Source organism: Acomys russatus, chromosome 9 (genome assembly GCF_903995435.1).
Source record: "Acomys russatus chromosome 9, mAcoRus1.1, whole genome shotgun sequence".
NCBI lineage: Eukaryota > Metazoa > Chordata > Mammalia > Rodentia > Muridae > Acomys > Acomys russatus.
In genome coordinates, this window is record NC_067145.1 from 51,325,134 (window position 1) to 51,337,520 (window position 12,387).

General features: G+C 43.3%; 1 protein-coding gene across 1 annotated transcript; it reads left to right on the top strand.

Annotated features, from left to right (window-relative positions):
* Positions 1 to 49: 49 nt before the first annotated feature.
* On the top strand, positions 50 to 12,178 carry Cdnf (cerebral dopamine neurotrophic factor). Its single transcript, XM_051151321.1, has 4 exons — positions 50 to 177; positions 7,419 to 7,546; positions 9,216 to 9,357; positions 11,985 to 12,178. The coding sequence occupies exons 1-4, from the start codon at positions 63 to 65 to the stop codon at positions 12,161 to 12,163; spliced, it is 564 nt and encodes a 187-aa protein (XP_051007278.1). The 5' UTR covers positions 50 to 62; the 3' UTR covers positions 12,164 to 12,178.
* The last annotated feature ends 209 nt before the right edge of the window (positions 12,179 to 12,387 follow it).

A 12,387-nucleotide genomic window follows, 5' to 3' on the forward strand; every position in this document is an offset into this window, starting at 1 on the left:
CGAGCTAGCTTCTGGCAACCGCAGCTCAGGAGGTGCTGGCGGTTCCCGGTTTCGGGCTCAGCATGCGGTGCGCCAGCCCAGCTTCCCTACTGACCCTTTACGCCGGGCTTTGGATCTCGAGCCCTGTGCTGGCGCAGGGCCTGGAGGCCAGTGTGCGGCCGGGGGCTGACTGTGAAGGTGAGCGGTGTGTGACCTGCTTGCATGGCGGCGGCACCACGCTCAGGCCAGCTGTTACCTAAGCAGCTTGACCCAGCCCAGCCTGTAAATAACATCTCACCCAAGAAACGCTGCTCAATCAGTGCGTCTCCCCTCCCCAGCCTCAGCAAAAGCTTGACTTGGACCCACTGGCCCTTGGAAAACACGTTCTGTTCTTACTGTCAATATTAAGTATTTAGAGTTTGTTGCTCTTGCTGTCAACTTGATTGTGTTGCTCTTAACTGAGGAACTCGCCTCCCTGCGGAGATGACATGCTCCCAGAAGGAAAATAAAACGACAACATGCAAGGGTTGCTGAAATCAAAGACAAAGCTAACTCTGCTTAGGGCTTTATAGACAGAAGTTGCTTTACAAAGGAGCACATTAATTCCTTGAGAAGAGAAAGATAAAAATAGAAAGACGCCCCTTTTTCACCCGTGGACACCTTCATCCGGTCCACCAACCGGCCCTCGTTTGAGGCTGTGTACTATAGCACTTCCTTATTACATTGAAATAGTTTAAATGTATATCTTCTAATTTTGAGAGTGGACACTAAACAGGAAATGCAAATTCGCAAGATTCAGGTTGAATTGAGTGGTTGAGTGTTTAGTCTTACTGTAAATAAAGTCTTAATAATTGGAGTCCAGCTTTCTGTCAGCAACTATTAAAGCTATCTATAGAAATTTAAGGTAGTTGAAGTGTTATTTTTTAATTCTGTAGATAGATATACAGGTTTTCCAGTTATAATTTCAGTCAAAAGTCTCATTCGGGGCAATCTGGTGGTTCAGTAACTAAAAGTGGTTCTTCCCAAGCCCCCCAAAATCTCAATTTGGTCCCCAGACCATACTGGTCTCCAAACCCCACATGATAGAAGGAGAAAAATGATTCCTGCAACTAATCTCTGACCTCCACACATAGCCATGACGTGCTGACTCACAAAGTAAATCAATAAATGCATCTAATACTTTTTTAAGATTTCATATTTTATAACACATTTGAGTCATTTATGAGGCATGTGATATCAATTCGATGAGCCATCCATAATTAATTTTTTGTAGTTTTGGTCTGAAAACAATTCAGAAGAGCGGGGGAGGAGGCGGGGGGGGGGTCGGGGGGTGTGGACTGAGAAGCCTGTCACCGTTTCTAATTGTACTACAGTCTGTTGTGACTTAGATTGCGTGTCTGGCTAGCCCACTATGTATTTCACTTGCTGGGTAAGGAGGCTACATACTCACACAGGCCGGAATTACCATAGAACTAGAGCTGGGTTCTAGATTGGGTTCCGTTACTGTTTATTAGCCTTTTTATTTTACTTATTTTGTGTGTCTGGCACAAGTGCCACAGGGCAAGTGAGGAGCTCAGAGAACCAAATCTTTTTCCTCCTTTGACAATGTGGGTCCTAGGACTCAAACTCAGGCCATCAGACTTGGCAGCCAGCTCCTGTACCCACTGAGCCATCTTACCAGCCTTTGCATTTCTGTTGTATTAATCCCTTAATTTCCTACCAGTGTATAAGTTTAAAACACCAGATTATACGGCATATAATACAGCAGGGGTTATGGGCCATTTTCGACCTGTCAGTGTGCTCTGGTTTGGGGAGATTTTCAAACCGCCTTTCTATTCCTTTCGCTTATCCAGTCCCTGTAGATAATTTAGTTTGTGTGTCATGTGCTTAGGTAACTTGAGATTTTCTGAGAAAAACAAATATTTTCAGGTCTCTTTAAAGGAATTTTATTATGGAACTTAAACTACTTTGCAATATTATAGATTGATGTATGAAACTACTTTAGTAAGCAAAGAGAACCCTGCAGCATGAAACAGCAATGTAACCATCTGATGTCACACCAATAAACAGGAGCCAGGAACCTTAAGCTACTCACTTCAGTCATCCTTGCTGAGGATACTAGGGAATCACCTCACGGAAGTCAAGGATTGGACTTGGGCTTCTCTGTGGCACCTGCCACTGTTGTTGGAATTTTTTTTTTCTTGTCAGAAGCTCATGCCTTGATGGCCTTGACTCTGCTGTTTCTCTTGTCTTTGCCTTCTACCACTGCAAACATTTTTTCAAATTTCTTCATGTGCTCCTAATCCTCTAGGCAAGACTGGCTCTTTCTCCCTCTCTCTCTTGCCCTCCCTCTCCTCTCTCCCTTCTTTCTTTCTTTCTTTCTTTCTTTCTTTCTTCTTTCTCTTCTTTCTTTTGATACATGGTTTCATTATATAGCCCTGGGTGGCTTAGAGCTCACAATGCAGAGCAAGCTGGCTTCAAACTCACAGATCTGCCTGCCTTTGCCTCCCAAGTGCTGTGACTAAAGATGTGTACCATTACACCTGCCTAGTCATGGCTTAAATGTTGGGATTTCCCACTGTTATGCCCTCTGTCTATATTTATTATCAGTCTGTATACAGTGCAATAAAAATCAATCCACCTGATAGTCCAGTAAACCCTAGATCCAAGTTACCTTTTCCCCACAGTTCCAGACATATTTTCCATCAGGTGATGATGGAATGGCTAACATTCCAAAGACTGAACATAATTAAAACGTAATCCTCTCACTTTTTACCCCTCGGGACCGTCCCCCTATGTTATGAGGTCAACAGAATTAGCTGGTTTGTTCTATATTTCTTTTTTCCATCAATAATCGCTTGTCTATTGACTCTCCATTCTGATGGTTCTCTGTCTTTCTTCTTCCACCATGTAGCTATGTACTTTAAAAGAGTCTCGCTACATAGTGTCTCTCATCCCACGGTTTTTGAAATCCATTATGGCACACAATACGCAAGTTGTTGAACAAACGGATATATATGTGCCCTGGCAAAAGTTTATGCATGTTTTGGTGAGCCAAATGTCCATCTTTAGAAGCAAAAGCTAGAATCCCTGAGTTTTCCTCATTAGGATAAACGAATACCTTGTCAGAATGACAGATGGGGTTTAGAAATCATTCTAGGATATGTTGGGGAAGAGATATGAGACTTCGCAAGACTGGGTCCCTCTTAAAGGAAGACGAGACAGGAGGTTGTTAGAGACTTTGATGAATTCCTGTGCGCTTACAGCATTGATCATGACAGCCGGTGTCTTCTTTGCAGACCTAATGATTTTGATAATTAAGTTGAGTAAGAGATATGTCGGGAGTCATTTTTCATCTGTCAGAGGCTCTTAACATTGGCTGTCAGTGAGATGTTTTCCATCATTTGTCTCTGGGGAGATCACTGGCCCTTTCTCTGGTCCTGCCTCATTGGCTGTCCCTAAGGGTCGTTTTCTGAATCTGTCTTACACTCTCAACTTCTACATGTTGGCGTTTCATGTAGGAGATCCCCAGGCCTAGACTTTCTCCATCTCCTTTTTCTCTGTGGCTTCATCTTCTGCATATGACTTAAATATGATGAATTATACATTTATATACTACCCTAGATCATGTCCCAGTTCCCAGACTTATAACCATGTGCCACATCGTCACACTTCAGCCAACAGTGGACCGTGGGTACAAAAATGGTTCTATGTGATTGTGAAAGGTTTCTACCGCACAGTGGTGTTGAATCTGAATCACCTCTGTTAAATCCATTTTTGCGTTGATTCTGCAGTAAACAGACACAGTGCATTGCCAAATTGTATGAAAGTACAGTAAACCAACTCGTCCATACTACTTCATAATGGTAATAAGACTCTGACAATTGTTTATTTACTTTCAACAATCCTTACTTGGACTCACATAGGAAGAAAAGTAAGTGTAAAATAGCCTCAGGTATTTTAGAGAATAGTCCAGAAGAGAGGGACCTCATGCCACACGCCTGTAATCCTCACTCAGGAGGCAGAGGCAGGATGATCTCTGTGAGTTTGAGGCCAGCCTGGTCTACACAGTGAGATCCTGTCTTAAAATGAAATCAAACAACCCACCCAAAAGTATTTCAGAAGAAAGTATTTCTATCATACAGGGCTGATCCTTGTGTGGTGTTGCCTCTCAAAAGGTCACAGTGGGACAAGGTGAGGTGGGACAGTGAGTGATAGCAGTCATTTGAACACTGTGCAGGCTTAGGCTAATGCATGTTTTTGTATCTTAGTTTTTAACAAACAAGTTTAAAAAGTAAGAAATAGATTAATAAAAATAAATATTGAAAGAAGGAAGCTATGTTGTAATATGTTTGAGCTAAGTGTCATAACAAAAGTAAAAAAAATTTTTTAATTAAAGCATTTGTATGGTGGAAAAGCTAAGGTTTATTTATCATGGAAGGAAGAAAACCATTTTTTTCTCCAAAATTTCATGTAGCCCTAGCGTTCGGTGCCTATAGTGTCTACCACAGTGTGAACGAATGCTCTCGGCATGCATGTTAGTTCGCCCTCGCAGGCTCCCCCACCAGAGCTTTTAGTTGTCCAGGCTCCACTTACAGTCAGGGCCATAAGCAGGCACAATGTTTTATTTTAAAACTCTCTTTTATCTGAAGGTTTATTTTTACTTATGTATGTATCTTTGTTTGATATATATGGTACATATGTGCAGGAACTTTCAGCGGCCAGAAGAGGGCACCTGATCCCCTGAAACTGGAGTTTCAGGTGTTTGTGAGACATGGGTGCTGGGAACTGCATTTGGGTTCTCTGGAGGAGTAGCAGGTGTTCTTAACCACTGAACCATTGTTCCAGCCCTGATTATTATTATTATTATTATTATTATTATTATTATTATTATTATTATTATTATTATTATTATTATAATATTTTCTGAGACAGGTTTTCTCTGTGTAACCTTAGCTGTCCTGGACTCATGTACACCAGGCTGGCCTCAAACTCACAGAGATTTGCATATCTCTGCCTCTGCTGCCTCGGCTGGTATTATAGGTATGTGTCACCACTTCCTGCTTCAAGCCCCAATTATTATTATTATATTTTTACTGCACCTTTCTTATGTTTACATACCTAATATTGAGTGAAACTTACCTACAGCACTCAATATGGTAACATGTTCTACGCACAGGCATGATTACCTTGCGGCTACAGAGTGCATATGGTCCAGAATGGCTATGAATGTAGTTCAACACAAAATCATGAAACACTGTAAGATTGTGCGTATGTGTGTATGTGTTTTGTTTTTTGTTTTTCCCTGTAACTCAATTACATAGTTCTTCAGCATAAACGTTGTAGATGACAGTGTAGTGTTGTAATGCTAAAAGATTGAACGCACCTGCCAATCCTGTAGCCTGGGAACAATGAGCTATATACACTATGACCTAGGTGCATAACAAGCTATAGCGTCTAAGTTTATGTAAGTACCCTCTTTGATGTTCCCACAACAAAGTCACCTTGCAACACATCTCAGATGGCACCCCATCATTAAGGGATACATGACTGCATTGAGAGATTTCCTCACTGTGTCTACTTGCATTAGCCAGAGTTCTTCAGAGCAGCAGAGCCATTACAAAATGTGTGTGTGTGTGTGTGTGTGTGTGTGTGTGTGTGTATGTGTTAGTCTTTAACTGACAATGAGGTCGTGTCCCCATCATAAGCTGAAAATACAGCTGATCTGCCAAGCATCACCGTTTTGCAACATGGCTCCCTGTAGAGTGTAATGTTTAAACTTTTGACTGTGAAGCTGACTGGGTGCTGTGAGTGACTTGCTGGCATTGCATTCTCACTCAGAATGGGGAGTGAGTGTATCCTAGGTTATGGCCAGTTGAGACCAGAGACAGAAATAGTCTACTTGAAAAGATTTCAGGTTTGGTTATTATCAACCAGTAAATTGATTTTTATGCTGTGACTATAAAGAGGAGGCTTTTGGGAAAGCGCCAATTAAACTTGTGCAAATAAACCCAATGGGGCCTACAGCAGATTGGAGATACTGGTGAGAAAAAGAAATAGTGTAGAGCAAGATCTAAGAGATGGCAGAGTGATTGCGTAGCATGTATGAGCTCTGGTTTGGACCCTCAGTGTTGCACAACATGGCAGTGTTCACCTGTAGTCCTACCTTCTGGGACATGGAGCAGGAGGATCAAAAGTTGAGCTAAAAGGGGAGTTTGAGGCCAACCTGGGATACATGAGGCTCTTGTCAGTAGGCGGGGTGGGGGGGGGGCTGGGGAGGGGAGATGCCCAAAACTGTATCACTGAGAGGTGAAAGAATAAGATGGGAGACAGAGAACAAAGATAAAGAAAACTCCAACATATGCTTGTTGGGTTTCCAGAAGGCCAGGGGAGAGGATATGTACATTAGTGACGTCACTCCTTGCTGTGACAAAATTCTGGACAAAACAACTCAAAGAAAAGATTCATTCTTCTTCCCACAGTAGGGAAGAATGTGGGCCAGGGGCCACTGAGGATCAAGTCCTCTTCCCCTCAGCAAGTGAGGTGATGCCTCTTTGGCTCAGGCTCTCTATCTGTAAAGACAGAGCAGTAAATGCCATAGCTTTGTTGTGAAGTGTGAACGAGTTAAAATACACAAAATGCTTGCATCAGAGCCTCCCCTGCAGGCCCTGACAGATGTTAGCATGGTGTCTGCTCATAGCTAGGCCTACTCTGAGGCCCGTCTTTCACAGAGCAAGACAATTGGGGCTGACTGTGTTTCTTCAGATTAGGATTTAACTATTGCTATGCATAAAGGATAGTCTTTAAAAAGCCACACACGTTAGGGGTTCACCAAGCTGGGTCTCACAGTGGTGGAACATGAATACTTGTGCAAGCCAAGGAGCTCTGTTTAAGGTAGTATAGTTACTCAGATTTTTTCCTATTCCTGAAGCAAAGTTATTTCCAAGACCATGCTCTCTACAGAAGCTATTGTACCTTTTAGGGTCTGCCAAAGTTTATATAAACGGTTTCATTTTAGGTGGCAGTTGATTCTCAGAACTGGTGGATTCCATAAACTCATATTAATGTCTAGTGTGCTCATGGCTTTAGTAAGAGAACCTCAAATAATGCTTAGAGCTTGAATACATGATCATAATTCATTGAATCATGTCTATATATTTTAATTTTATGCATGTAAGTGTTTGCCTGATGTATTTGTACCATGTGTGTGCTTGGTGCCAAGGGAGGCCAAAAAAGAGCTGAAAGTTGAGATTATACATGCTTGTAAGCTCAGGTGCCCAGGAACTGAACCTGGGTCCACTGGAAGAGCAGCAGCTGCTCGTAATTTTGAGCCACCTCTCCTGAACCATACCTATTTTCTCTCACTTGGTGAGTGGGTCATGGGCATGGATGTGTTAGAGGTAGAATTGTGTAATGACCTAAATCTCTCTTCCTTTTAGTATGTAAAGAATTCCTAAACCGATTTTACAACTCCTTGCTAACCAGAGGAATAGACTTTTCTGTGGACACCATACAGAAAGAGTTGATCAACTTTTGTTTGGACACCAGAGGAAAAGAAAACCGATTGGTATGGTAAATTTCATTTCTTTCCGGTGTGCTTAAAAAAAAACACACATACACACACAAAGGAAAACAACAACACCCCCCCCCCCCCCCAAATCAACAACAACCTACCAATAGCTTCCCTCTCACTTGGAGTTGATGTTTTCTTCATGCCTGCTTCAAACACACCTTCTGTACACGGCAAGCAGAAATCAGTCTCCTGGGAAGCATAGTCCTATATGCTAAGTCTCAAAGCCTAGGACAAATGGCTGAGGTGCCTATTTAAGAAAACAAAGCAGACCTGGTTGCCAGGTTCTCCCAGCATCCATCAGTCTCTGTTTGTTACTGAGTCCTCCTAGCTGGCGTACCTTAGCCCCCTACCCGAAACTTCCAGCCCGAGGTCTGGGCTGCCCTTCCCCCAGATGTTTGTTTCTGATATAACCCAGCCATTTTGGGCCTCCTAACTGTTCCCCTCTCCCCTTCTCCCCCTCTGGCTCCCTCACATGAATCAGGGTCACAACCACTCTGGACTCTCCCAGACACCCCTGCCTCTGGCTGTGTCCTCCTTTTTATCTACAATAAACTTTCTCCTCCACCACACCTAGGAGCACTCATGCCTTCCTTTTCATTTTCTTTGTTCGTTCACTATGGATTCTTACTGAGAGTAATCCAGTTTTCCTTTCTATATAAATCTCAAGCAAGCAATTTTACACTTTTTTGTTTGTTTGTTTTTGAGACAGGGTTTCTCTGTGTAGCCTTGGCTGTCCTGGGCTTGCTTTGTAGACCATGCTGGCCTCGAAATCACAGAGATCCACCTGTGTCTACCTCCCCGAGTGCTGGGATTACAGGCATGAGCCACTGAGCCAGGCTAATTTTATACTTTCTTAAATGACATTGTAAGGCTGTTTCTGATGAGAATTTACTAGTAAAAGAATGGGTGGGCATTTGCATCTGTTACCAAGACACTTAATTGAACCCAGAAGTCATCTCAGCACTATTCACATGTAATGAGGCTGTAATACAGTCTCTTTTAGATTGTGTTTCCTGAACTTAATGTATGGCTTATTTCAATATTTCTATATCAATAAAGAATTTTAGATTAAATCCTTTTTTAATTTATTTTTTCCATCTTGCTATTGGACGCATGCCTTGATTTACCACTGAGCTATACCCCAGGTACCAGTCCAGTTCGGTCTTTGCCTGAAGCGGCCATGTTAATGTGTTGCACTGGCCCTGTCTGGCTGAGGCGCCAGAAGACCAATGACTCCAGCTGTGTCACAGGCTAAGTAGATGCACCTGATAATCCTGTCGATGGTGAGAGACAGATGCATCTAATCAACCTGATGACAAGGCTGGAGCCAGTGGTCTCCTGGTGCCTCAGCCAGACAGGGCTAAAACATAACAGCTGGACTATGAAAACACGTCTAACCTCTTCCTCCCTTCTTTACACTGTTCTGTTTGCTTTTATTGATTGTCAGGAACAGTGAGTCTTTCAAATCACATGTCATTCATTCATTTTGTGTGCATGTGTGTGGCGTGTGTATAGAGGTCAGGGGACAACTTGCAGGACTAAGCTCTCTCCTTCTTATATGTGGGTCTCAGAAACCAAACTAACGTTGTCAGCCTCGGTGGCAGGCACCTGTACCCTCTGAATCATCTCACCAGCCCCGTTCGTCCCATCATGCTCTTTTCAGTGCTATTACCTGGGAGCCACTGAAGACGCAGCCACCAAGATGCTGAGCGAAGTCGCTCGCCCCATGAGCGCACACATGCCTGCAGTGAAGATCTGCGAGAAGCTGAAGAAAGCGGACAGCCAGATGTGTGAGCTGAAATACGGTAGGAGAGCCCAAGCGTCTTTCCCAGTATGTTGCCTGTGCAGGCAAGCTTTGAAACACTGGGCCATGTATCACCAAAGTCTGCACTGCAGGGAAGGGATTATCCACTCTCTGATTGCTTGCTGGGCTGGTGAAGGGTGTTTCTGTGTCAGCTGAGCTCCTACAAAGGAAGGAAGACAAAACAAAACAAAACAAACAAACAAACAAAAAACCCAACAAAAACAACTAGTACATATTGGATAATAATGGATAATTAGCATTAAGTTGGAACCTCCAGCCTAAAGTTTAAGTTCCTATTTTACAAAGGTGATGTCAACCACGAGTGTCTGGAAGTTTTCTAAAAATGAATAAGGAGCTACTCTCCGTGAGCTAGGAAGACTTGAGTTACATCTGTTCGTCTACCTCCTAGGTGTATGTATCCTCCTGTCAGCTTTCACTTTTAGGAACCGGGCTATCTAGTCCCATCAAGTCAGGCTATTCGTGATGGCGTAGCTTATCGGAGGTGCCTAAAATAAACAGCAAGGAAAGGAAGGTGATGGCCTATTTAGAACTCTATCCTCGGCCTTATAAATTTCACATGGCTAAATCTATTCTTATATTGAAGGGTTGTATCTGGGCCAGCCTTTTGTGGAGATGGAGTCAGTGTGATGAAAGGCTGGGAAAAATTTCCCTCAGCTATCCTTAACATCTGAAATTCACCTAATAAGACTCTTTTTGTGTAAATTGTTTCTCTCTCTCTCTCTCTCTCTCTCTCTCTCTCTCTCTCTCTCTCTCTCTCTCTCTCTCTCACACACACACACACACACACACTGTATTGGTGTAAATGACCTGGGTAATCAGGATCCAGCTCTGACTCATTGAGTTCCACTTCCCACTGCAGCGGTGTGATGTGTGCATGTACCGTAGCTACATGGCAAACATGACACAGGTGTAAGGTTGAAAGGTCCCAAAGACAACTTAGTTCTTAGTTTGCCAAGCACAGGCCCTGACTTCCAGGGTAATTACTATGGGTAAGCGTCCCTATTAAAGGCTTCAGAGGACTAGGGTGGAGGCAGGAAGCATGTTCACAGAAATAACAAGTGTGTGCTGAGTCTGTCATTCAACACATTCCTTTTCAAAGCCCTGTTCATGCAGTGGACTTACCTCACACGGTTCCTTAAATGATAGAAAAAGTGTCAGATAGTATAGAGAAAAATTAATACTAATTTGTACATGGGAACACTGGCCGTTAGGGAACCTTGTGAGGCCATAAACTGATCTTGATTTTTGTATTGACCTCTTTCTTGTACTTTTAAGAGTATTGTGGCACTCCCCCTTTTAGGTTTAGTGCCATTTTTTTTTCTAGAAAAAAAAAAAAAAGAAAAAGAAAAGAAAAGAAAAGAAAAAGCAAGAAACTGCCGACAATTACTCGAAGTTATTTTTCTCCTCCAACCACTTCTCTTGAATATATCAGTAGTCATAAATTCCTTCCAGCTTACTGTCGGAACCCCTGGAGCTGGAGTTCTTGGCGGTTATGACCTGCCTGATGTGGGGGCTGGGGCTGGAATTTGGTGCCTGTGCAGGGGCAGCGCGTGCTCTTCGCCACAGAGGCAGCTTTCCAGTGCTGACTTCTTCCTGTTATTATGGAGGCTCTGTAATGACGTGCACCTTACTGAAGCTGTATTTTCTCTCAGAACTGGACTCTAACCTGCTGGTTACTGATGACCTAGGTCTTTAGCTAGCCACAGTGAAGGCCGTGCCAAACACACTGGCTTTTATTAATACATTTCTGTCTTTTTGATCTTTGGAAAAGCAATTACGTTTGTTTCAGGGCTGCAGATTTGAGAACTCTGCAAAGCTTCCAGGCCCTTGTTTTGAAGTCCAAATAACCCCTTAGAGGGATGGTCAGAGAGCATGTTATCCGAGTGGCTTTATACAAGCGAGGATAACAAAATCCTCAGGTGTCCAAGTTCCTAATATAAAATGGCATACCATTTGCATAGAATTCTGAACATTAATCATCTCCAGATTACTAACATATCTTACAATGTAAATTCTATTTAAATAGTTTTCCATTACATAGTGTGCATGCGTATGTGTGTATGTGCTTGCACTCCTGTGCATGTGTATATATGTAAATGCATGTGCACCCCAGCATGCATGTGAAGGTCAGGGAACAATTTGTAGGAGTCACTTCCCTCTTTGCACTGTGTGGATCACCAGGGATTGAGCTTAGGTCCCTGGGCTTGGGAGCAAACACCTTCAACCCGCTGAGCCATCTTGCCAGCCAACAAGTAGTAGGGATTCTGACAAGAAAAACCTCTGAATGTGCTCAACACATATTCAGTATTTCCCTCCTTGAATATCGTTGGTCTATGATTGGTGGTGTTTGAGGACATAGATCTCAAGGGTATAGAGGGCTGACTGGTGAGATCGCATTTGCACTGGATGTGCCTTGGTCCCCATGGGCAGGGGAACTGTCTGCCACTAAGGGGGAATGGAATCAACACCCTATGTCCTTCTAAGAGTTTCATAAGGTTTTTGTGTTGTGTTGTCATTCAAGTGTGCACTCCTTTCTTTCTTTCTTTCTTTCTTTCTTTCTTTCTTTCTTTCTTTCTTTCTTTCTTTCTTTCTTTTTTTCTCATTTAGAGAAGAAGCTGGACTTGGCGTCTGTGGACCTGCGGAAGATGAGAGTTGCAGAACTGAAGCAGATTCTGCACAGCTGGGGGGAAGAGTGCAGGGCCTGCGCAGAGAAAAACGACTACGTGGCCCTCATCGAAGAACTGGCCCCCAAATATGTGAAGATATACCCCCAAACAGAGCTCTGACCTAGGTTGTCAGTGTGCATGGGTTGTAGTTAGAGCAAAACAACGAAGGCGCGAAATGCTGTCCAAGTGCTGGCTAAGGCTCGCCAGGGCCCGGCCTGTTGGCGGTGGGTCTTGCTGTGGTACCGAGGAGTTGTGTGGTTTGCCTGTGCTTGCTGCTGGTCGCCGACATTTGCAGAATACAGAGAACCCAAAGTGCCTTTGCCATCCTTTGGAAGGGGCAGTGG

Excerpts from the sequence above, each read along its gene's own strand:
- Cdnf (XM_051151321.1), top strand. The coding sequence starts at position 63 with ATGCGGTGCGCCAGCCCAGCTTCCCTACTGACCCTTTACGCCGGGCTT. Across the intron at positions 7,547-9,215 it reads GAGGAAAAGAAAACCGATTG|TGCTATTACCTGGGAGCCAC; the intron begins GTATGGTAAATT and ends TGCTCTTTTCAG. Across the intron at positions 9,358-11,984 it reads GATGTGTGAGCTGAAATACG|AGAAGAAGCTGGACTTGGCG; the intron begins GTAGGAGAGCCC and ends TTTCTCATTTAG.